Genomic DNA, 24,565 nt, shown 5'->3' with positions numbered 1-24,565 from the left:
ACCGGAGCTGGCTGGGACCACGAACGGGGAGGTAGTTATTTTTGTGAGCGTGGTGTGCAAGATGGTATACGCGAGCGTGACCTAGAAGTGCTTGAGGTAAGAGCAGCTGGACAGAAGGCAGGAGCCGCACTCACCGCTTAAGGTCAAACAAACGCAGCGAGCCCTCACTGAGAGAGTGCGGCGCCCAAGATGCGGTTAGAGCTTTAGATTTCTGTCCGCGCATGTCTTATGCCCGAATCACTCTTGACAACGATCCCACAGAGAGAACCTAACAAACAGCAATAGAAAGGAATCCTGATTTTGGAGTAATAGTTCTATGGTCTTGAAAACGACTATGAACCGTCGTGAGAATAACGCCGGCTAAAGTAAAGCCTACACGAACGCCCTCCGACTTGATGACCTGCTGGCTGGGTGGCTATTGCGGTGTCGACTGAGCCATCTGCCTAGCCAACGGTATCTTACAGATAACTAAACAATACAGGAAATCGAACACGAAGTGGAAGCCCATGCTGGGGTTCCTGATGCGAATGATAGCCAAAGTGACACACCCGACCATACTCAGGGTTGACCGTTTGGCGAGGGCCGGTGTGCTACATGGCGCTAGCCTGGCCGGCGTGAGTAGACATGTTGGTCAGGGTTTTAGCCATAGACTCTCGAGCTGCCTTCTCCTGTTCCATTTGTGCACGATCAGCCTTAGTAACGCGGGGCTTGCGGACAGTAGAACCACCACGAGAACCTGGACCGCCTCCACGCCCTCTACCACGACCTGACGCGTCGCCTCGTACGGTGCCGCCACGTCCACGTCCACGTCCACGTCGAACGGTGCCATCGGCCCTACTCAGTGTTAGCTTAGTCTGGTCTGAAGTTGTGGTGGTCACGTACCTCTCCACAGTTGGCTTCTCCTCGGTAACGAGTGGGCCACTGTAGACGAAGAAGCCGTCTTTCGCCATGAGCGCTTGTTGTTCCCAAGCTAGCTCGGTGTCGTCAATGAAGTCATCCTCCTTATCGTAATCTTCTTGCTTGCGCTTGCGTCGCTTCTTGCCGCCGTTCTCCTTGGCTGATGTCTCATCGTCCATGCCGCCCATCTCGACGTTGCTTTCGTTTTCCGATAAGTCGACAGACTGATCGTCGTTTGAGCCCCCACCTGCAGCCCGCTCGAGTGCTGCACCTGCTGCCGTAATCTGACGCTGGCGCTCTTTCCGTGCGGCAATGCGAGGATGTAGAGCAGCAAAGCCGTACTTCCTCTCGACTTCTTGCGCGAAGTTAATAGTGACGTTTTCGCGTCCCTTCAAGTCGAAAGTGAGGTAGATGTTAGTGCCTTGGGTCTCAGAAGTGCCGTTGGCGTTGGCAACGGGACCGAATGGCGTTCCTGACAGGAGGCCGCTACCGGAAGGCAGCGGCGGTGGGGCCTCTTTCTGGCGGACGGTTTTGGCGGGTGGAGTGGGAGCATTGGATTGTGAGAGGGTACCGGAGTTTGTGGAATTTTCTTTTGCCATTGGGACGGATGCTGGCTTACTGGGCTCGGTGTCAATATCCATGGGAGTTGGGCCTGATGATGCAGTGGGATACGGCTGAGGCTGGTTCTGAAGAGATGTTTGCGGTTGCTGTTGTTGGAGTTGAGGTGAGTAGTCTTGAGAAGGAAGGACCGACGCTGGTCGCGTGGAGAAGGCGGCAGGTGACACGGGTGCGGATGTGATTGATGCCTGTTGCTGAAGCTTGGCAGGATGTGAATAGAAGGAGTTGCTGGCAGATGGCGGGTCAATGAGACTTGTGATGGAAGGTGAGGCACTCGCACGGTGGTTGATCGGGGGTGAAACAGGCGGCGGAGGGGCGCTTGCTGGAGGCTGCGGTTTTGACTCAAAGGTGTCGCCCCGGATAGGATCATATCTTTGGCCTGAACTAGATGGCCGTGGCGTGGATGGCGCAACGCTGATATGGGAGAGATTTGGGTTACTGTGGAGAGTCGGCTCGGGATTGCTCAACACACGGGTTGGCTGCGCGACTGCAGGCGGCTGCTCGGCTTGCAAAGCAGGGACGGATTCACTGGGCCCAGTCTGTGGTATGGGTGATAGCTGCACAGGCGGTTTCTCGTCGACGACCTGTGCGGCTGGCTGTGCCTGTGCCTCGAGCGATGCCTTTGTCCTCCTCTTCCGTGGCGCAGGCGCGGCATTTGGGTCTTTGGGCTCCGACTTACGGGGCTTTCTGGTCTTCTTTTCTGGCTCTGGTGCACTTGGGTCTTTGGCCTTTGGTTTCGGACCTGGCTTCTTGCGTGGCTGGCCGTTCGCAGTAAGGCCGCGTGGAGCTGGCGATGCATTTGCAGGGGTTGGCGTGCTAGTTCCAACACCAACACCACCTGCAGCTGCGCGGACAGTTGCTGTCGGAGTGCCCTCAGGCGAGTGCGGGGGCGAGCTTAGACTGCCCGGCGAAGATGCATCGTCGGCCATGGCGCCGAACACTAGGTCGATACAATCCCCAGAAGAGCACCGGGGCGCTTCTAGTGCAGACGACAACAGAAAAGGTCGAGATAATTTCCCGATGTGAGCAGCGGAGGCGCGCAGGCAGATTCAGGGCGCTGGTGCTGGCTGAGCGCGTGTGTAGACTCAACACCAGAAAAAGCGTGGATAGCAGACTACTGCAATGGCTTGCGAGAACACCAAAGTCGAGGTGCAGCCGAGAGCCGGCGCGGGAGATGTCTAAAGAGCGTCTGATGCACGGCAAGGAACACCAAGTTTCGATCCCTAACGAGAGTTTGATGGCAGCCGCCGCCGCAAGAGCTGTGTCGATGGAAAGGTAGTTGCAGCGTTAGAAAATTGTACAGGAAAGAGAGAGAACAATAGAGGAAGAGAAAGTGCGAAAGACGGCCTCCGTCGTGCTCGGGGGGTTCAGGGCTTCAAGTAGGCATTCGAGCGATTTGGGACAGCAGCGGGCCAAAGCTTGGGTTACGACGAGCCCTAGAACAGAAAAACAGTTTACGCCAGAGCAGCGACGAGTCCGGGGCTGCCCACTGTGAATGAACCCTGGGTCTATGCCGGCTGCTGTGTCGGGTCTGAGGCGTATCAAACATGACATATTGACACTTCCATGGCCGCCGCCACGGCCTGTACGTGCAGCAACAACCCCTTTGCCGCACCGTCCTGCGTCGACGCTGCTGCGATGCCGAGTTGCCTCTCTTCTCCTCGTAACAAGCAAACAAATCGTGGTCCATCTCTTCCATTGCACCGTGAACATGCGACGTACAAAGAGGCGCATTAGCCGCTGCCTGACGTTGATTGCCCTGCGTATATGGGCATCGCCACAAACAGCACCTGCGTCTATTGGGGACGACTTCTGCTCTCTGGCAGTGGTGCGCAAACATTTGCAGCTCATGCCGTCGTTCACGATGTAGTATTCTATAGATAGTCGTTCTACACGGCTGTCCTGCAGTTCGGTTGCATGTGGCTGATGTGCCGATCTCTTGCAGGGGTCCCTCATAGGTCGGCCTCTCAGGAACGCCTCACCCTGGTCGGCTCTAGATACGCGAACGCTGCCAGCATCACGTTAGGCTCAAAATATAGAAGAATCATGCTTTTGTAACTTTCATGACAGCTCGAGATATACAGAGCCGTCCACCATTCGTGAACGGCGTGTGGAGACTCATAGCCCAGATCCAATCCTCTCCACTAGTACAGAAATCAACTCCAGAAACACCGACACATCATAAAACGCCGATACAGAATGCGCGAAGGGTATGAGTACAGCTGCGCAAGGGCAGATCATCACGCCTTGCTCTTCTTCTTCTTCTTCTTTTCGCCATCCTCCTCGTCCCCGGCCTTTCGCTTCTTCTCCTTCTTGGACTTCTTCTCGGAAACCTCGTCGTCACCCGACTTCTTGGACTTCTTCTTGTCCTTCTTCTCCTTGCGCACAGCCTGCTCAGTCGCAGCTGCGGTGACGCCATCAGCCATCTCAACATCCTCGGTAGCAGTTGCGGTGGGGTCTTCAATGCCAATGTCAGCCAGAACCGAGTTCATGGCAGCTTGCATGACCGCCGCGTTCTTAGCAGGAGGGGCACCGGATGCGTAAAATTCAATGCGCTCATCGACCTGGCGCTTGAGAGCTTCACCGAACTTGGATGTTGGAGTCTCAGAGAAGTTGTCGATTCTGGAGGCAATAGAGCACTTGTTGGCAAGGAAACGCGAGATTCTTCCCTTTGACTTCTGACCAGTGCGGCCGATGAACGAACTGTGGTAGATCAGACCGTACTTGGGGGTGTTTCCCTTGGTCTTGAGAGCTCTGAACAGAGCCTTCTCGGCACCGAGGATCTGAACGGTACTGGCAGGGTATTTCGAAAGGTTGGTCAAAGAACCGGCCTTGGAGATAAGACGCGCACCGACGGTGTCACCGATCAGGGCAGCCAGGTTAGGAGCAACCTGGTTCATGCGGCTTCCAAGGTAGTTGCTGAGCTGCTTGCGGTAGGCCGCTAGAGAAGCGGTTCTCTTTGCGAAAGCCATAACAATCTCCATGTCAGCTGCAGACAGATCACGACCCATGGAGGTCCTCGCAGCGTTGATGATTGCTTGCGCAACACTCTCGTCGTCATCGACGACAGCAGCGAGCTCGTGGAGGTCCTCATCGCTCAAGCGCGACTTGTCGCCAATCTGCAAGACGACCTTGGCATATTGTTCGTTGCTGTTAACAATCTTGGCGAGCTCGGGGAAGTGCCAGCCTGAAGAAGTACCAGATTAGCAGTTGTTCCAAGTCTTCGGACATGGAGGAAAATACCATAGTTCTCCCTCAGCCTCATGCAGAAGGTGTTGAGATCCTTGTCGATCTGGTCGAGCGTTGCGATCGCCTGGATGATGTGGTTGTCCTGCTTCTGAACGCTGCGCTGGGAGTCAGTATACATGTCGCGCGCATTTCATCCGGAGACATACCTGAACTTGACCTTTCCTCGGGAGTAGGCGTGTCCCAGACCGAGGATGGAACGGTCAATGTCACCCGGCTGAAGCTTCTTGATCAGCTTGCCGCTGTGCTGGCGCAGGCCACGGAGCAGATCAGAGACGACTTCAGAGGTGTCGCTGGTTTCGCAGGCGAGGTGGGGGAAGGCAGACTTGATGCTACCAGCCAAGTTCCTCTCGCTGACTCCGAGAGTGATGGTCTTCTTCTTTCCAGCCTTGGGGAGGTTCGTCTCGAGTGTGGCCCGCAGGAAGTCGGACATGATGCCTTCTGAGACATCGTTGATCTCGGAGAGCGCATCCTGGGTTCCCTGGAATGGCGCAAGTCCGACGAGCTCTACCGTCTTTCCAAATTTATCGAGGTCTTGCACGGCCTTCTGCACTTCGGCGAGGCGGCTGCCAATGGTGTCGGGCTGGAGGATGACCTTGAAGACGGCATAGCCGACGGGGCTTTCGTGTAGCAGATAATCTACACTCATCGTGGCGTTAGCTGGTGGCGCGCAGATATTGCGATTTTCGTGCGCGACGGGCTGGGAGGTTCGGCTGTGGGAGGTGGTCGGTCGCGATGGAAGGTCGCAGCTTCCAATTGAACTTTTTTGCGTTCGGGGTCCGAGCTCCAACGACGCTAGTAGGCCGCCCGCTCAGAATTCAATGTTCAGAGAAGAGGGACGCGACAGGCACGCGGAAACTGCATCTTGCCCCGCCACACACTTTGCTTGATTACTGCACTGTTCGATACCCGCATAGATTCTGTTCACCATGTCGGCCGCACAACTTCTCAACCCCAAGGCCGAGTCGAGGGTACGCCGCTTCTTCGCAGCGCAGAGACACCGCTAACAAGGCACAGAGGCGCGGGGAAGCTCTCCGTGTAAACATCTCGGCTGGTGAGGGCCTGCAGCAGGTATGGAATGTCCAGAGTAAAGATATGAGCCCGTCTGACTCTGGTATTAGGTGCTTGCATCCAACCTGGGACCCCGCGGCACACTGAAGATGTGAGCATCAACAATCGATCGTTCAGGCAGGAGGCTAATAAGTACAGGCTTGTAGATGGCGCCGGAGGAGTACGATCACCCGAACAATATATATGGCACGTCTGACCATCTCTCTAGATCAAGCTCACAAAAGATGGAAGCGTTCTGCTCAAAGAAATGGTATGAGACCGCCCTGCAACAGTATCTGCAAAAGCTAACCGCATTCCAGCAAATCCAAAATCCCACTGCCGTACGTTCTACCCCATTCCTTCTCGGATCGCGACTCAAACAAGCCAGGTTATGATCGCACGAGCAGCAACAGCGCAGGATGAGATCACAGGCGATGGAACAACATCGGTGGTACTGTTGGTTGGAGAGCTGCTGAAGCAGGCCGATCGCTACATCGCCGAGGGTCTCCACCCACGAGTGATAGCAGATGGTTACGACATCGCGAAGACGGAGTCACTGAAGGTACAGGCATTGGAAAGCTGGCTCAGTGAAGATTAGCTGACCACGTACAGTTCCTTGATGAGTTCAAGCTCACCAAAGAAGTCGACCGCGAACTTCTCCTCTCTGTCGCGAGAACGTCGCTATCCACCAAGATCAACAGCTCGCTCGCCGAACAATTGACTCCTGATATCGTCGACGCCGTCCTGGCCATCTACCAAGCGCCCGCGAAGCCCGATCTGCACATGGTTGAGATCATGACCATGCAACATCGCACCGCCGCAGACACACAGCTCATCCGAGGTCTTGCTCTGGATCACGGCGCAAGGCATCCGGATATGGCCAAGAGGGTAGAGAACGCATACATCCTGACTCTCAACGTCAGCTTAGAGTACGAAAAGTCTGAAATCAACTCTGGCTTCTACTACTCGAGCGCAGAACAGCGGGAGAAGCTCGTCGAGAGCGAGCGACGCTTCGTGGACGAGAAGCTGAGAAAGATTGTTGAGCTCAAGAAGGAAGTCTGCGGAGACGATCCTAAGAAGGGCTTCGTGATAATAAACCAGAAGGGTATTGACCCGCTCAGCTTGGACGTCCTTGTCAAGAACGGAATCTTCGCACTGAGGAGGGCGAAGAGGAGGAACATGGAGCGTCTACAGTTGGTCTGCGGCGGTACGTCACAAAACAGCGTAGACGACATGACACCCGACGTCCTCGGATGGGCAGGTCTGGTTTACGAGCACCAGCTGGGTGAGGAGAAGTACACATTCATCGTAAGTGGACCTGGTCATTTCAGAAGAGGCATCTACTTACAGCGAATAGGAAGATGTCAAGGAGCCAAAGTCCGTCACTTTACTCATCAAGGGCCCAAATACGCACACTATCGCTCAGATCAAGGACGCCGTTCGCGACGGTTTGAGGAGTGTGTACAACATGATCGTCGACGGAAGCGTCGTACCAGGCGGAGGTGCTTTCCAAGTTGCATGCGCGGCTCATCTTGAGAGCGAGCAGTTCAAAAAGACGGTCAAGGGTAAAGCAAAGTGGGGTGTCTCAGCTTTTGCGGACGCTCTGCTCGTCATTCCCAAGACCCTGGCAGCCAACTCAGGTCATGATATCCAAGACTCACGTAAGTATCGCGTTGCCTCCCTTCGTCGAACTGTACTTACTAGGTGACAGTGGCTGCACTGCAAGACGAGCATGCCGAGGGTAATGTTGTTGGTCTGAACCTTGCAACCGGAGAGGCTATGGACCCGACCCAAGAAGGTGTCTTCGATTCATTCCGAGTTCTGCGTAACGCCATAGCGTCTGCCACCGGTATCGCATCAAACTTGCTGCTATGCGACGAGATGCTGAAGGCACGACAAATGGTGAGTAGAAGCACGTGCTATGCGATGGCTGAAGCTAATTGATGAACAGGGACGACAACCTGGACCTGGCGGCGAGGATCAATAATCACGTCGCATTATCTCTGGACGATCAGATACGCCACCGCAGCATTCTTGCCGGCGCACCGTTCTAGCCACATAGAAGCTCAGAACAAGCGGACAGCTGGAGGAAAGGCTACATCGTGGGTCACAACTTGATCCGCGCGGGTGTTGCATGCCGACTGTCTAAATAGATTAAAATAATACGACCACGTCACATGGCCAAACTAGCTCTGTGGAGAGTGAATGTGTTTTATTTTCTGCTTTCTTCTTCAGAGTCAAGACATGCTACTTGTCAAGTCGTCGCGTAAAGAGACTTCGTTCACGAGGGAGGGATGGGTTCTGCACGCTGAAACACGTGCAAAGATTCCCACCTGGGCAATACTGGACCCCTATCCTCCCATGCCGACCAGGGTGATTTAAGCTTAAATTTAGCGTTCGGCTAGGACGGATGCTGCTCTGGTGCGGGGGCATGGCCTCGGTAGCGCAGGGCATCGTGAAGTTGGGAGAGTGCTGAATGTGTAGCGACAGCAATGAATACGTGTCTTGTGGGAAGACAGGTCTCAAGACTCCTTGTACTGTACTTGCATGTCTACATATTCTGAATCAGCGATGCACTTGGCGTGCGAGAGATCTACAACAGACCCATCAATAGATCTCCAGGGCGTGCATGCCAAGCCTGTTGGAAACAAGACGGCCAAAACAGCCACTGTCGTTCACTCGCTGGCTGGTAGCTCGAACTCTTGCTTCCTTCCCCCTCGTTCGCGCTCCGATGGCAGTGACAACGTAGTCATACCATACGCTCCTTCCACACTCATTCCCTATCCGGCGACGCAGCGCAACCGATACCCGCATTTCGATTCCACACACTCCCTCGGGCCATGTTTCGATATCGACGTTACCGCGCCTTTTTAGTCTTCGCTGTCATTGCTGTACTAGCGCTATACAAATTTGGGGGCTCGACCGCAGCATGGAGAGAAGCCGCATCCAATGCGGTTGGGGCAGCCGGCCTGAAGGGCGACGCTGAGGAGGCTCCGCAGGCGGACACGAAGCCGCGCCCTGCTGTGGCGCACGAGACGAGGAGTCTGAAGCTGGATGTGCCCGCTGCCAGCACGTCGCATTCGCTTCAGACGCCACCTCCCGTGAAGACTCCGGCTGCATCGTCGACATTGAGCCCTGCTGTCACAGAGCAGCAGCAGAAGCCCTCTATCCCTACACCCATCCGACCGCAGCCTCACGGCCAGCCCGCTATCGCGAACCCTGCATTAGAACCATCATCGATCATCGATGCGATCCACTGGACGAAGCTTCCGGAGCATTTCCCCGTAGCCCCCGAATCGCTCATCAAGCTGCCATCGGGCACGCCCAAAACCATACCAAAGATACAAGCCAAATTCAAGGAGGAAGATGACATAACCAAGGTTGACAGGATTGCAAAGCTGGATAAGATCAGAAGTGTGGCAAAGAAGTCATGGGAAGGATACAAGGCGAACGCCTGGCTCCACGATGAGCTACGGCCACAGTCGGGCACTTTCAGAGATCCTTTCGCACACTGGGGCGCAACGCTGGTCGATGCCTTGGATACTCTGTGGATCATGGGACTGAAAGACGAGTTCGAAGAGGCAGTCAAAGCGGTGGACAAGATCGATTTCACTACCACCCCACGCGCAGATATTCCCTTGTTCGAGACGACAATTCGCTATCTCGGTGGGCTGCTGGCTGCCTACGACTTGAGCGAAAAGAAGTACAAGAACCTGCTAAGCAAGGCAGTGGAGCTTGCCGAAATTCTCATCAGCGCCTTTGACACACCGAACCGCATGCCAGAGACATACTATTATTGGAGACCCGATTTTGCATCCCAACAGCACCGCGCCAGTTCACACGTTGTTCTTGCCGAGATAGGCTCCCTCTCTATGGAATTCACCCGACTTGCGCAGCTTACGGGTGAGCACAAATACTACGATGCTATTGCGCGCATCACGGATCATCTCGAAGAATTCCAAGGCAAAACTCAACTCCCCGGGATGTGGCCTACATATCTGGACGCTTCCGGGTGTGGGAGACAATACATCGATTTGCCTCCTCAAGAGCCTCTCAAAGCTCCAGCAGATTACCTACATGATCAGCTATCGACCCAGGCCGATCCGGCTACGCCTTCTCCCACCGAGGAACTATCTCCGGACGGCAAGAAATACGTGCCTTTGGATTTGCCAGAGCCAGTCATGCTTGCGTCAGACGACTCTCCAGTCGACTCGAGCGCAAAGGGAGAGTCTATAGTCCCTGGAACAGCCGGGAAGGCACAAATCAAGAACTGGGACAGTAGTCCGGTGGAAAGGCGACAGCTTGATGTCGATGGATCTGAGCCACCAAAAGGGGCGCTCAATGCCCAGGGGCCCACTTCGACCTCATCTGCCTCCAGCACCAGGCCGACACCCCCAGAGTGCATACCCCAAGGATTCACATCGAGCTCCAGCTATGGCCACGAAGAGTTCACGCTTGGTGGTATGTCAGACTCTACATACGAATATCTACCAAAACAGTACTTGCTCCTCGGTGGTCAGATCGAGAAGTACCGGTCCATGTACGAACAGTCGATGGATGTTGTCAAGAAGCACTTGCTTTTCCGACCGATGCTTCCGAAAGGGGAAGACGTTCTCTTCTCCGGCAAATTGAATGTCCCGTCCAATATTGACGATGCTAAAATGGGTGACCTTACCGCTGAAAACGCACATCTCACCTGTTTTGCCGGTGGCATGTTTGGCATGGGCGCAAAGCTATTTGATCGCCCCGATGATCTCGAGATCGCGAAGAAGCTGACGGAGGGCTGCGTCTGGAGTTACAGCATGACACCAACCGGCATCATGCCGGAGTCGTTCGAGGTTGCCCCTTGTGAGGACAGGAAGGACTGTGCGTGGAATGAGACTGCTTATTGGGAGTACATCGACCCACGGTACGAGTCTCGAATGGAGAGTTACAAAGAGCAGCGCAAAGTATACGAGTCGCAGATTCACTCTGCTTCATCGTGGTACGAAGCGCAACTGGCTGCTATGACCGCACTACCTACACCTACCCCAGCTGCTGCAGTTGAAGCCAAGGCCACGTCTACCATGGTATTCGCTGATACGCTAGATAAGCGTCAACTCGCCGGGCTAGTGGATGATGTGGAAATTGCACACATGCCGTCTGCTTCTGCGAGCGCCCTGCAAGATCACGAATCGGTTATGGGTGGGGAGTCTGAGGAAGGCGAGGGTCCGCCAACCAAAGTTCAACCTGCACTGAACATTGCGGAACTTGCGCCGCAGCCTGATCTGACTTTGCCAAACTTCCCATACGTCTACTCGCCACAGCCAGTCCTGGACCACAAAGACTTCGTCCAGAACAGGATTCAAGAGGGTCGTCTGCCGCCCGGCGTTACAAGGATCGGGTCAAAGAGTTACATTCTCCGGTAAGTCTCTGACTCCCAAACTGTATCTGAGCTTGATATCTAACATCTTTCTAGCCCCGAGGCGATAGAGTCTGTCTGGTACATGTACCGCATAACCGGCGATCGTCACTGGCGCGACGCAGGTTGGCGCATGTTCCTTGCCATTGAGCAACACACGACCACTGAGTATGGTAACTCGGCCATTGACGACGTTACCAAGCTAGTGCCCGAACTCAGCGACGAAATGGAGAGTTTCTGGTTAGCGGAGACACTGAAGTACTTCTACCTGCTGTTTGCAGAGGAAGATGTGATTAGCTTGGATGAGTGGGTATTGAATACCGAGGCACATCCTTTCAAAAGACCTACATAGATGATACGAGTGGGTTTGGATAACTATCCAATGTTTCTGTGTGGAGTTTGAGGAGTTGGTATCATCGTGACTGCAATGGACAGTCTTCATCAACATACAGTATCTTCAAGTCTCGCAACAAAACTTGTGAGCCGAGTGCAGTAACGTTGCTACTATACAGCACCCCAAAATAAGGACCAAGGGCAACTCAAATGACATTGTAGATTCCTGGACGGCATACTGACACGCATTTTATCTTACACTTCGGAGTAGCAGGTACAATAGAGGAATGAAACTAAGAGGCCAGGTTCCGGAATCGTATCTAGACAGTACACAGGGCCAGCCCTAGCGTAATGAGAGTAGACAAACGGGCTACCAAATTCTTCCTACCTCCGCATCCTCTCTCGACTCATACTACCGGCTCTTGTAGAGTTGTCTCCCGATATCTCAGCGCTTCTCACTGGCAGTAAGCTGAGAGTCGATTATATGCTGGGAATGTCGAGCAGCATCGTCGCCTGGAAGCTCGACCGGGGGTAGATCCACACTCTTCTTGTCACCGAGCTCCTGTGGGGCTATGTTCTTCGCGTCCATCTCATGTTTGGGGCCTTGGTGTGGCATTTCGACCATTGCGCTCCTTCCATCAACCTCTCGTCGCTCATCTGCGGGAGCTTCAGGTGGTTGGCCAGGCTTTTTGTTCCGACGGAGAAGCAGAAAGACAGCGGCAGCGATGAGAGCGAGCCCACATACGCCGCCGACTACACCACCAGCTATAACACCAGTGTTGCTCTTGCGAGGCTTACTTGCTACACTAGGCGACGGCGTCGAGGACGGAGACGTCGATGGTGTCGCAGATGGCGTTGCAGAGCGGGACGATGACGATATCTCGCTAGGTGGTGTACACGCGTCGATGCTGTAGTAGACGAAGGACGAATTGTGGCAATCCCCTATGCTCGTGAATTGGAGGACTGTCGACGAGCACGGTACGAATTCTTCGCTGTCGGCCCCGTAAATCGTAGCTAGTATGGTCAATGACTGAAACTCCTCGCAAAGTTCAGGACTTCGCTCTTACCACTGCAGCCTGGGTCTAGTCCGACGACTTGGAAGCTTCCGTATTTGCCTTGGTCCGCAAGCCTCGTGCAAGTACCATTGGGCTTGTTGCAAACGTTCAGTATGTCTCATACAGCTCGTATAGTAAAACTTACATAGCCATTCTCCGCGTCAAGGCTCTGGAAGGCGTTTTTGCACTGGCTGTCCGTGAACGTCGCGATTCTTGAGCTAGAACCAACTTGAAGAAGAAAAGCGATAGGCACAAGGCTGAAGGTCATCAAAGACTTGAAGCTCGAATGCGCCATGATGGTGCGAAGTGAAAAGGGCTTGCTTGATACGAGTGCCGCTGATGGCTTGCTTGAGTCCGGAAGCGTTGCAGCAGGAGAATCGAGAGGTGGGCGGAAGCATATTGCTCGTAAATGCGGCTCACTTGTCTGAATCCAGAAAGTTGCTCCATCTTCACAGGTCCAGTATGCGATAAGAAATGATCGCTGCAAAGAAACAAGCCAGCCTGATCACCCCTGTTGCTGACAGCCTATCGTAGTCCGGGGAAGCACACATACGTAGGCGAAGAGCTAGCCCGAGAGCTGAACTCGAGCCGTACAAGGCAGTTCTGTAGAGAGCATCCTGCATCCGGCGCTCAATCAGGATGCCGTGATACCGAGCTAATGCGCCACCAACCCCATGAGATGCGTGTTCATTGGCTCCCGCAGCGGTTGGCCCCGACACGGCACGCTCCCGGCTTTAGTCGACGTAGCCTTCTCCCGCGGAGACGGTTCGCAGTAATTAATGTCATGTCATCTGTTCAGCTTCGTCAGCCTTAGGCATGATGTGAGCAAACACATCGTGACGAAGCAGGCGACTTACATCCAAGGCCGTAGAATACGAGCGGAAGAGCGATCTTGGACCCCCGACCCGCCATTCGTGTCTGGCATCGGATCGTCATTTTCTAATTGTAGCAAATGTGCCCTCATTTTATTCAGAGCCTCGTCCAAAAATGGAACTTGGTTGTCAGAACTAATGTCGAGGAGGGTAATGGCTAGACAGCCTCTTCGTCAGGTCTCCACCGACATGCGGTGTGAGGAGGAGTATAAAGTCTGTCCGATCAGCTCGGGAAAGTCCTCAGATCAATCCAAGGTTCACAGAGAGAATCATATCCAGACTAGCCATCATCATGCGCGCTTCAGTACTCGTTGCACTATCGTCCTTTAGTCTCGTGGCTTTCGGCTGCACCACAGTGACCAAGGTCACCCACACTTACTATGGGCATGTTAATAGGTGAAAACCCTGGCTACGTATTCCCAACTAACAGTGCTCAGGTACCCCGATAATGACCCTCCAGGTCCGGCGACTGCCTACGACTGCGGCCGTGGTTTCAAGGCTGGCGGTACAGGCACCTATGCCGACCCCCTGACCTTTGCCTCTGCTCCTGGCGAGTTCAACCAGTGTGAGATCATATACGATCCGTACACAAAGAAGTACTTGCGCTTTGAGGACTTCTGCGCTCAGTGCGACACCGACTGGAAGGCTAGCCCGCGCATCAACCACATCGATCTCTGGACTGGCAGTACCACTGTGAATGGTGGCCAGGAACAAATCCAGTGTGAGAACGATCTTACGCCAGCAGAGAGGAGCCAGACTATCGTGAGACAGCCGAGGCAGGGTCTCCCAGTGGACAGTAAGTCGCGAGCCATAACGAGGCTCTGCGAAGAGGCTGACATGCAATATCAGCGACCAAACTGTACGTCAAAGGTGCCAGCCCGGCCTGCCGAACCAGCCACGTCTTCCCCAGTTACAACATTGGCGACTATTGCTAGGCCCCATAGAGTATTTTTCAGGGTCCAAGAGTTTCAGTGCGATTCGTCCGATGGACTTGGTAGCTTCACAGTCGTTTCCGTATCATAGTGAATAGAAGAATGTCAATGAGCTTTCTGAAGTGGTGATCCGGATCTCTTGGCTGCAAAGCTTAGTACATTGGCATGTCATCTTCGTGTTTGACCCTATGGACGTACCATGCTGCATTTTTCCTCGCTTGCGAAGCTCGTCGGCTTCATAAGTGTCAATATATTGGCAGGGTAAAGAGAGGGACAGCGTATGTCACGACACGCGTCTGATTAGCATTATCCTGATAGAGGGTGCCATTTTCTGTTGCACATGTATTTGGCAGACGTATTTAAAGCAACGGTGTTGGTTGTAGTGGTAGTGATGCGTGCCGGGGAACTGTTACGCCGCAATGGCGCGTTCCTGAGGCAGCGCGATTACGTGGGCCTAGCCCCTCAGATGACGCGCTGGACACCGCGCAGCATCGTCGACTCAACCACAACACACGCGCTCCAGTCTGGGAGCGTACGCGCCAACCTTTGTCAACCAGTCTTCTGATGGTTTCGTCTGAATACTCTACTGTGTATGTACATGAAAAGACGAAGCTCGTCCAATCCCGGGAGAATCGCGTGTGCGCCTAGTCCAACGCGACTCACTTCGCGGAGAATTGCGCAACCAGTATTTTGTCCATGCTGAACTTTCTGATCATAAAGCTGACGATGAGCGCAGTAGCCGAGAGACCTGTGACCATGACGAAGACCGAATCGAACCCTCTCATGTACGAAGAAAGAATGGCACTTTTCTGCGGGGAGTCCGCCATTTTGCGCAAGGCGAAGATGTATTGCTCAGAGTCGTGAGCGATCGATGTGGGCAGTCCTAGCTCTGAAAGCTTGTCGGACATGGAGTTGGAGAAGACCGACCCTGCGAGCTTGAAGGAGTCAGCATTGGGAAAGGAGGTCGGATGAAGGCTCAACTTACGGCGACACCGATGGGCATACCCAGGCTTCGGAGAAAGCCATACATGCTGGCGGCCATTGCTGCATCTTCTGGCTTGGAAATGGCCTGAATACCGACATTGAGACTTGTCAGTACCATACCCATGCCAATACCAAGTACGGCCAGAAGCGCTGACGTGACAACAGTTGTTGAATCTACGTCGAGCATAACCTGCAACCCGCATGCAAGTGTCGTAACCATCCAGCCACCCCAGATCGCCCATCGGAATCGTCCAAGACGCGTCGTCAATATCGAAACAATGACGGAACTGGGAACCGTGAGGAGGACGACCGGTAGCATGTCAATACCCGCCTGGGTAGGATATCTCCCGCGAACACTCATGTCGTAGAATGGCCAGTAGTACAAGGTCGTGAAGAGCTTGATATGTGAGCTTGTATCTGGGTGATGACTGGATGGGAACTTACTAGTAGGCCATTGATCAGCGCGTTGTAAAAAGCGGCAATTGCGCTCCAGCTTTCGAACACTGCCAAAGGCAATAGGGTGTGCTCTTTTCTGTACCATTGCCACAGGAAGAACGCAACGATTCCTGTCATTCCCGCGATGATAGGTGCAAGAGTCGCAACTGAGTCCCAGGGATGCTGGATGCCGCCCCAAGAAATTCCAATCAACAAGCTCGTCATGCTGCCAATGAAGAGTACTGCGCCCAGCCAATCCACCCGCTTGAGCTTCTCCTGGAATGTGAGTTTCGCCACCGCGTCAAGGCGCACGAATAAGATCGCAACAGCGAAGCCGATAGCGCAAAATGGATAGTTGATGTGGAATGCCCATCGCCAGGATGCGCTTTCCACAAGCTTACCACCAACTACGGGTCCGATGATGGACCCTATGCTCCAGCATCCGAGAACCATCGCGAAGTATTTCGGGCGTTGTCTCAGCGGCACGATGTCGCAAAAGATGACTTGTGTTAACGTTATAATCCCACCACCACCAATTCCTTGGATGCATCTTCCTCCGAGCAGCTCAGTGAAATTGTCTGCGACCGAGCATAATATCGTACCTGGATTGGAGAGGCATGGTTAGCGACCATCCACGACAAAAAATGGCGTTCAGACTTACCGACTGTGAAGAAGAGGAGCGAGGTGATGAGGAGCTGTTGCCGGCCGAAGACAGCGGATATCGATGCGATGACCGGCTGGAAGATGGCAGAGGTGAGGAGGTACGATGTCCCCGTCCAGAACGCTTCAGCCGAAGTGCCATCAAGCTTTTGTGCTATTACCTGTGGAGTATGTCAGAACTTCCTTACGGCACTGAGCAAGAGGATGACTGACCGGTAGTACCGTGACTAGGATCGTGGCATCCAGCGCCACCATCAATGATATGAAGCTTAGACTGATCATGATTACCAGCTCCTTCTTTTGTGGCTTCCATACATCGGGCATCTGAGTCTCGCCTCTCCCTCCAAAGTTCTCCAAGGACATATTGTCGGTCATCCACAGCGAGTGAGGAGATACTGGATCTTTGGCAGACGAGGCTGTAATGTCTCTCGAGAATTCTTGCCAATCTTTTAGTTCTAAAACAGTCAGTGGAAAGTCCTCGGAAGCCTGCACTCTTGCTGAGGTGTGCCAAAGTCCCCCAGCATTGGACACAAGCGAACTTTATGGGCTGTGGACTCAGCCATCGACACCATAGCACTACGAAGCGCCATGCACACTACTGTACGGTGATATAAGAGTTCGGGTGTACAGCCCTGCTCTGCGATATGCTTACCTGTGTTAAGCCTGATGTGATCGTGTTTCCACGCACCACCAGGCTCGCTGTATTCATCGGTGGGCGTACTGCAGGAAGAGTCCCACTTGTCAAAGGTCGTCTCGTTCGGATGACTGCCGGCCGCCATTGGGGGCGAAATAGGAGGAACGAGGATTGGGCAAAAGACCACTTCTCTTGGAGACAGAGTAAGTGATAGGGTGGCCTCGGAGTCGATTGGGCAGTAAAGACCGGTGTCGATCTAGCTTCAGAAGTCGAACTCTGGTTGGGAGATTGGTTTACAGCGAGCGCCCGCTTCTATGGTCGAGGCTCACCTAAACACATATGCAGCTCCCGGATTGTAGTTGCGTAGTAGGCATTGAACATTGTGGCACTAATTCACGATGTCGTTGTTTTGCCTTCGCGCCCAGGCCGACCGCATGTCTGAACGAGCTCTCCCAAACCTACGGGAAAACAACAACTTGATCCCCTTAGGGTAACAGCCGTGGCGTATCTTGACACGGGTGGTTGTTTTGATGATCGCTGCAAACGGCCAGCGCGATCCGGCTTCTACGTTGACACGTGCTCTGAGCCAGTCGAGGCCCGACTTCGTAGAATCGCACACTAAGGCAACTTGAAGGACCCAAGGCGCAGCTGATGTGTCTGGGGCTATCTGGCACCCACTTCTATGCTGTCAGATAGTAGTCTCAGCCAGGCCTTATACCAGCTCGACGAATCATGTCGCTCATTGTCAGCACGGCAACTAGTGTTGGCCTTGACTTTGCGCAGCGGGGAAGCGCATCTACCACTGCACTCCCGCTGTGCTGCACAGTCCAACATGTGGCTGGCCTGCCAAAAGAATGTGGGGGGGCCGTACTCGAAGGGGCGCATAAGCCTCACGGACACCAAGCGTTTCCGAGATCCTCGCCTAGGGGCTTTTTGCTATTGAGAACCGTCCCAACTGAATAACGGTACCGGGACATGACCCGTGTGCGCTTCAGTATGTTTTGCAGGATAGAACGTGCACAGCCTTTCTCCTTTCAGACCATGGTCGGTCGCCGTACCCTCTCGCTGACTAGTAACCGAATAGGAAACATGAAGCGAGCTAAAGAAAGTCCACTGCAAGGCCGATCAATCCTATGGAAATTTCCGTCCGACTTCCAACGCCCTACGCGTACGCAATTGACATCAACAAGTCTCTGATGGCGTATCGGTTGGCTTCCGGTATCCCGATGTGTTCATGCTGGATCCTGCAAGTTCTCAACTCGTTGCTTTGTTCAGAATTCTTGCCACTGTGACAATACACAGAGTCTTTCAATCTCTTTACATTGGACATATCAACAACCAAAGAAGGTGGCATTGTATTCAGAACTGCCACACTATCGTCACCAGCCTCTTCGGACTTCTTTATCTCCGCATCGGGAACCACCTATTCGACGAGTATCATGCCAAACCATAAGACTACCAACGACACAATCCCCGACTTTGAGCTCATCGCTCCCTCCATATGGGTTTATGATCCGCGGCTACCATTCCGTGCTACACCTTTCTCGTCGCAAAATAGGGTGGCACCGTCACTTATTCTGCTATGCACATGGACAGGAGCCCAGAACCGTTATATCGCCAAGTACACAGCAGAATACAGAAATCTTTTCCCTTCATCACGTATCATGGTTATCACGACTTCCGCGAAAGATCTCTGCTTCAGAAACTCCGCACGCAAACAGTGGCGCATGAGACCCGCCATCGAACGCATATCCAGCTACCGGTACCTGGCTGCTCAAGAGTTCAATAGTGGGATACTGCTACACGTTTTCTCTGAAGGAGGAAGCAACAAAGCCTGCGAGCTAGCAGAGGCGCACTACAGGTTCACCGAGAGACGGCTTCCGGTCTCAGCCTTGTGTTTAGACAGCACACCAGGCCACCCACGCTATCTACGCTTATGCGAGGCCCTCAACAAATCACTACCTCAGATACCGGTTGTGCGTCACATTGCTATACTATTCGTCAGTGTAGTGCTGGGCTGCATATGGATTTTGTACACCGGTATCAAAGGATACGAGAACAACGTCATCAGTCGGACTCGAAAGCGTATCAATGATCCTATCTATTTCGACCCCACAGCACCACGTTGCTATCTTTACTCAAAAAGCGATACGCTTATCGCTTGGCAAGATGTCTACGAGCATCTGGAAGAGTCAGCATGCGCTGGTATGCCTGTCACTGAAGTGCTGTTCGAGAAAAGTGGGCATGTCGTACATGCGAAAGAAGAGCCGAGACGGTACTGGGATGCTGTTTTCGCGACATGGCAAGACGCACAAATCATGGAGAAGGAAAACGTATATGCCAAGTTCTCCGAATCAGAATTTCTGGTGCTAGATCTGCCGAAATTTCCGGACTTCTCCAAACAGAGATGGAGCAACGGCGGATTTCAACGCATTTCCTGTTGAGCTGTATTGTGGGGAATGGGGAATTACTTCGCTGATCGCTCCTACCTGGTTCCGATCCTATTCCACAAATCTAATTTCTTTGTCTTATAAAACGAGTTCTTCGCAATGACACGCCTCTCACTACTTCTGCTATCCCTTTTGAAGCCACACTAAACACCGCATATGGTGGACTGGCCATTGCAGAAACGTTTTCTTTGTCATACTTTCGTGTCGATCATCAGCTCAGCGCGACTTCCAATGTTCAGCTAGTCCTCAGATTTGCACACACCTGGGCATCCAGGACTTCTAAGGTTACCGTTGAAGGATTTATGAAAATGCAGATCGATAAGACATTGAGGTGGTACACCATCAACCGGGTCACTGGGCCCTTACCGCTAGTGACTATCGCGGCCGGATTTGCCTAGCGTAATATCTAGCGTGGAAGTGGCTTTCAGCCTGACGCTGCGTGGCTGCACCTCACAGCAACAACAACAACTTGTTCCTTGGCGTGTCTTTCAGATTAAATAATCATGCTGCAGGTATAACATCGGTACGCCGATGGCTTCGCTGCACACTGATACCCAAAGGCTTCCTTGCGAGCCATCATCAGCCCGCCGGAGGCTCCAAAGGACTCGTTGTAGGCTGCCGTGTTCGTGGCCCCCGGGTCGGATGATACAGCTATATGAGACTGTCTGCAGTCAGCTGTCGTCATAGTATGCGCACAGCCTGAGATCGTTTTGTCAAGGCCAACCCAAAGCTTATGTTCGGCCGTCAAATCTCGATCGGCTCAGCCACCACCTGCATGACCCAGCGAACAACACATCAAGAGTGCCACACTTTGTGTCAGGCTGCAAAGTGGCAAAACAGAACCGATAAGGTCTACTGGACAGTTGGTACTGCATGTAAGATCTATTCAGACCCCAGATCAAAATAGTTGCAGCACTACAAAACTGGTGTGTGAAGTGAAGCCTACTTAGCCTCATGGGTACTAGACAACCCCCTGGAGATCTATGATGCACATGTGGTATCATCCCCGGAAACAGATAATGGCGTACGGGTGGCATTGAAGTGCACATCCATGCAGATGTGAAGATTTAAATGACCAGTACAAATCTGCGTTGATGGTGGGATGGATGACACCTGGTCTAGTATTTACGTCAAAATGGTCACAGCACATAGATGAGCTGCTATGAGGCGGACGAGTGTTCGATCATGTTGGTGCTCAGCAAAGCCGAAGTTTAGGTAGCGGTTTAGATCAATGCAAGGTGAACACACGTAGATATATACATATAGTTGTCCGTCCAAGTAACGCGGACGTACGCTACCACCTTCCCTGTCTATGAGCAGGCATCAACATGACCTGTCTCATTTGCTGCATCTGTGTTTCTTGTAACTTGCTCAATGTCATCGTCGAGTGACCTACCGCAGGTCTGCAAGCTAACAGCGATAATCCATCGAACCACCGTAGAGCCTCCCACGCCTCCTTTCTCCATTCGATGTTGCTGTCCCCCAGAGCAATCTGATCAGTAGCTATCTTCCCTAGAACAGCCAGCAACGAGGGCAGCGGCGGTAGTCCAATACCACCTTTGTATTGTCTAGACCGAACAATCTCCCGAGTAACGAGTACGATAGACTTGTATGCGTCGATATGAGACACCCGTCCAGCTACAAATAGTCGTTGCACAATATGATCGCACTTAACCATCATAGAAGCGTCGATCCACTCCGTCTTGTGGTCACAGTCCACCCAACGCCAACGACCATGCAATAGCTCGAGACAGCCGGGATCTTGCTCTTTAAAACCCGAACGGCTTATATTCAGTTCTTGCATCCACAAAGGCTTAGTATTGATGGTACTCCCCTGAAGCTGGCTTGCGGAGAGATGGTGATTGTCGATAAGCGAACGCAGAAGCGGGAACATGGAAGCGTGCGGGAAGGACATTATACCAGTATTGAGTACTTGGAGTACATGGTATACGTCAGGAATAGCTCCGAACTCGAGCAAGATCTTTGCCACTTCTTGATGATTGCGTTGGATTGCAATGTCTAAAGGATCAAATCGAGGCAGCCAGACATCGGTGCCCATAGGAGCTTCTGCGACACTCACGATACCCTGTTCCAGGAGAAAGCGTATGATTTCGATATTGCCATCACGGAGGATCTCGTGATATGCGGCGAGAACTTCCGGGTCCACCTTGAGCATGTGCTTCGGGCGCTGGTCTTCCTTGAGAAAGTGCTTGATGTAGTTCAAGTTATGGCTCTCTATAGCAAGGCGGAGGAAATCAGGTCGATCTCGTTGCGCGAGACGAACGAAGCGTGTTCGTAAGAATTCGATCAACTTGTTTGCTGCTCGCAGGTGACACCCTCTCATGGCTGCCTTGATGGCTTCTATGATGACGTAGAATTTGTTTTCGCACCTGCACTCCGTTGTAGTCTTGGAGGAAGCATGGACAGGGGCGTAATGTTTGCAGCTTTCGTTGTTCGTCTCCAACCCTACTTTCACTTTGGCAAGCAGATACTCGATCATTACACTCTTTCCTGTACTAGCTGCGGCCACAACTGCGCTAGGGAGGTCATGAACGTGATAGTCGAAGCGGTGTTCGAGGAAGTCCGTGGTGTGGTTCAAGAAATGTGCGACAGCTTTGAAGTTGCCGACTGCTGCTGCGCCAGCTAGAGCTTCCCAAAGGGAAATTTCTGGATCGACAATCTGGGGAGAAGCTGCTACTAGATCTTTTTTGAGCCAGATGGCAAGACCTTCTCTTAGTCGGTCACGCGGGGTAGTGGCTACGACGGCTCGGACGAGATCCAAGATGTACTGTTCCCGAAGCTCAATTTCGTTGCCGTCAGGTAGGTTGAAGCGCATAAGAATACCAACGAGCTTGTTGATGAATGCTGGGTAAAGGTGCAAGTAGCCATCTTGACTCCGAATGCGGTTCAATAGGTAGGTCTCCGCATGATCGACCACGAACTGAAACGGAGACTTCGCTTGATGAAGCTGTAGGCCGACCAATCTCATGTAAGCTAGATACTTATTGATTGGAGTCTTGGCGAGCAATTGGTGGTTTAAGACTGCGGCAAAAGACCCTAGTATCATTAGTGGTGATAGGCGAACTGGCACCTTGGAGACTTACTGCAGACGAGACGCGTACGAAAAACTTCATCTAGAAGATTAGCTTCAGAGTAATGCTCTAAAACACTGGTGAGTATTTCAGAGGGTAGCCCGAGAAGAAGCATGGCTGAGAGCGTTTGTGATCTTGCGTCTTTGCAACAGCGAATTGAGCTACGTGGATCTAGGCCGTCTTATGTAAACCGGAGTTCATCGATAGAAGAGAGAATCGAGGATCTGACGACCGCTGAATGCGAAAGATTGCAATAGTAAAAGATTGGGCCAGCAGAGGGGATTAAAGGCCAGGATTTAGTAACGTGGTGGAAAGTTAAGGTCCGACACTAGTGGCAGTGGGTACCTAGGCAGCCTAAAATCGTAAGACATCGAGTGAATGCCTACCTCTGTCAAATGACCAGGTAGTGTGATCTTACAGTCGCAGTAAAGGATAGTCTTCGGCAAATACGATCACTTCCCAGGTCATCGTCATCGCAGCAACATCTTTGCTTCGATTACTTAGATACTCCTCGAGGAAAACACCAGCAGTATCGAAACAAATATCCACTATCCATCGAGAGTTCTCAGCTCTGACTGTAGTGTGTGGCCGTGCGAATACTACCAAGGTTTGCAGTAATAGCAGTCTTCAATCAGTAGTGGCTCGCTCCTGTACTGTAGCTGCGAGGTCCTGAGAAGTGTTGCTTCAGGGTTTTGCTGATCACCATTGTTTCAACGCAACGGGCGATATACATATGCTCGTGACCGAAAGGTATGTCATTGGGTAGTGTCCCTGATGCTAGAGGTTCAGGGAGAGCGCGAGCTTCCTTATCGATAAGCGCTAGGAATAATCACCAATCACGGGCCAGTATCGCAAGATTAGGTGGGTCTCATTCTTGGCGATCTTCCGCTCCACGATCGCCGCTTCCTCCTTCGCTCAGCTTACCACTTGCACCTATCTAGGATGTCGTCTCACGGATGCGTAACAGCACTTGAGCATATCAGAAAATGCTTCATATATCAACTATTAACCGAAAACTTCGTTAAAGACCGATGGGAACGCGCCGACTCAACACCTCCAGTTTCGCCTTACGATTGTCTCAGTTCGCATCAATCTTGCCGATCAAGAACCTTGGCGCAGGTCCAGCGGCCTCATCCGAGTAAGAGAAGTGAGCGGCAGTGATAGTAAGCGTACCAACGCATACAAGATCACCGGTAGCACAGTATACCTCCAGGTCTTCGCTAGGGTAGTCAGAGATGCCACCACGGTTCTGGAGATTTCGCGTGTAGCCGAAGAGCACGACACCCTTGACCTGATTGCGAATAGTGGTAGAGAGTTTGGGAATAGCACCTGCGATCACGGCGGTACCCTGACTGTTGAGGTGTTAGACATGCCCTCAGGTTGGGAAGGCGTAATGAACAAGTACGTACCTGTAGCCGCCAGCAACGATAGGAGTGTCGGGACATTTCTGATTTGCTTGTTCAAACAGGCCCACAGCTTCATTAATCGCAGCCTGGGAAGTGCCGCCAGGCAGTGCGTTCGAGCCTAAATCAGCCGAGTATGGACCGCCAACACCTTGGACCCACACATTGCTGGCACCATAGTTGCGCTCAAGAGCACTGGCTACTGCAGGGCCTGTAGAAGCGCCCTGTCAAAGTGTTAGTGTTACGCGCCCTCAGTGGCATGCGGTATCTGACATACCATGTTGCCACTCTCAGTGGAAGCCCTGGCAAAAATGAAGATTGCCTCTGGACATGCCCCAGCTCGGCCATCCTCGAGTTCATTCCGAGTGGTTGTGCCAAAACCGAACTGACGCGCCTGTATCTCTTTCTCTGAGAATTGAGCTGCCGAGGAAATGGGCGAAGCCGCCGCCAAGGCAGTTATCATTGATAGCGTGAAGTACTTCATGTTGAGGTCCTGTCGAGAC

At 52.8% G+C, this 24,565-nt stretch overlaps 8 protein-coding genes across 8 annotated transcripts; 3 read left to right on the top strand and 5 right to left on the bottom strand.

Annotated features, from left to right (window-relative positions):
- Positions 1–590: 590 nt before the first annotated feature.
- Positions 591–2,444, bottom strand: J4E79_003236 (uncharacterized protein; the record flags this gene model as incomplete). Its single annotated transcript, XM_049352131.1, has 2 exons — positions 591–834; positions 883–2,444. The coding sequence occupies 2 exons, from the start codon at positions 2,442–2,444 to the stop codon at positions 591–593; spliced, it is 1,806 nt and encodes a 601-aa protein (XP_049213602.1).
- Positions 2,445–3,755: 1,311 nt separating this feature from the next.
- On the bottom strand, positions 3,756–5,410 carry NOP56 (snoRNP complex protein nop56; the record flags this gene model as incomplete). Its single annotated transcript, XM_049352130.1, has 3 exons — positions 3,756–4,702; positions 4,759–4,859; positions 4,911–5,410. The coding sequence occupies 3 exons, from the start codon at positions 5,408–5,410 to the stop codon at positions 3,756–3,758; spliced, it is 1,548 nt and encodes a 515-aa protein (XP_049213601.1).
- A 280-nt stretch (positions 5,411–5,690) lies between these two features.
- On the top strand, positions 5,691–7,798 carry CCT6 (T-complex protein 1 subunit zeta; the record flags this gene model as incomplete). The annotated part of the gene is made up of 11 exons (XM_049352129.1): positions 5,691–5,732; positions 5,779–5,832; positions 5,883–5,923; positions 5,971–5,992; positions 6,041–6,082; positions 6,132–6,152; positions 6,200–6,373; positions 6,424–7,119; positions 7,169–7,472; positions 7,523–7,713; positions 7,763–7,798. 11 exons carry the CDS (start codon positions 5,691–5,693, stop codon positions 7,796–7,798), a joined length of 1,623 nt encoding a protein of 540 aa, XP_049213600.1.
- Positions 7,799–8,651: 853 nt separating this feature from the next.
- Positions 8,652–11,564, top strand: J4E79_003233 (uncharacterized protein; the record flags this gene model as incomplete). Its single annotated transcript, XM_049352128.1, has 2 exons — positions 8,652–11,215; positions 11,270–11,564. The coding sequence occupies 2 exons, from the start codon at positions 8,652–8,654 to the stop codon at positions 11,562–11,564; spliced, it is 2,859 nt and encodes a 952-aa protein (XP_049213599.1).
- A 2,288-nt stretch (positions 11,565–13,852) lies between these two features.
- Positions 13,853–14,407, top strand: J4E79_003232 (uncharacterized protein; the record flags this gene model as incomplete). Its single annotated transcript, XM_049352127.1, has 3 exons — positions 13,853–13,860; positions 13,910–14,268; positions 14,322–14,407. The coding sequence occupies 3 exons, from the start codon at positions 13,853–13,855 to the stop codon at positions 14,405–14,407; spliced, it is 453 nt and encodes a 150-aa protein (XP_049213598.1).
- A 656-nt stretch (positions 14,408–15,063) lies between these two features.
- On the bottom strand, positions 15,064–17,262 carry J4E79_003231 (uncharacterized protein; the record flags this gene model as incomplete). The annotated part of the gene is made up of 6 exons (XM_049352126.1): positions 15,064–15,339; positions 15,390–15,785; positions 15,833–16,425; positions 16,485–16,644; positions 16,697–16,938; positions 17,136–17,262. The coding sequence occupies 6 exons, from the start codon at positions 17,260–17,262 to the stop codon at positions 15,064–15,066; spliced, it is 1,794 nt and encodes a 597-aa protein (XP_049213597.1).
- Positions 17,263–21,481: 4,219 nt separating this feature from the next.
- J4E79_003230 (uncharacterized protein) lies at positions 21,482–22,634 on the bottom strand (the record flags this gene model as incomplete). Its single annotated transcript, XM_049352125.1, has 2 exons — positions 21,482–21,586; positions 21,648–22,634. 2 exons carry the CDS (start codon positions 22,632–22,634, stop codon positions 21,482–21,484), a joined length of 1,092 nt encoding a protein of 363 aa, XP_049213596.1.
- A 1,103-nt stretch (positions 22,635–23,737) lies between these two features.
- Positions 23,738–24,546, bottom strand: J4E79_003229 (uncharacterized protein; the record flags this gene model as incomplete). Its single annotated transcript, XM_049352124.1, has 3 exons — positions 23,738–24,011; positions 24,069–24,286; positions 24,340–24,546. The coding sequence occupies 3 exons, from the start codon at positions 24,544–24,546 to the stop codon at positions 23,738–23,740; spliced, it is 699 nt and encodes a 232-aa protein (XP_049213595.1).
- Positions 24,547–24,565: the final 19 nt, after the last annotated feature.

The sequence above is a fragment of the Alternaria viburni genome, assembly GCF_023758015.1.
Source record: "Alternaria viburni strain BMP 2772 chromosome Unknown scaffold_5, whole genome shotgun sequence".
Lineage (NCBI taxonomy): Eukaryota > Fungi > Ascomycota > Dothideomycetes > Pleosporales > Pleosporaceae > Alternaria > Alternaria viburni.
The sequence above is the reverse complement of the archived record's forward strand: the minus strand, read 5'-3'. Positions and strand labels throughout refer to the sequence as shown.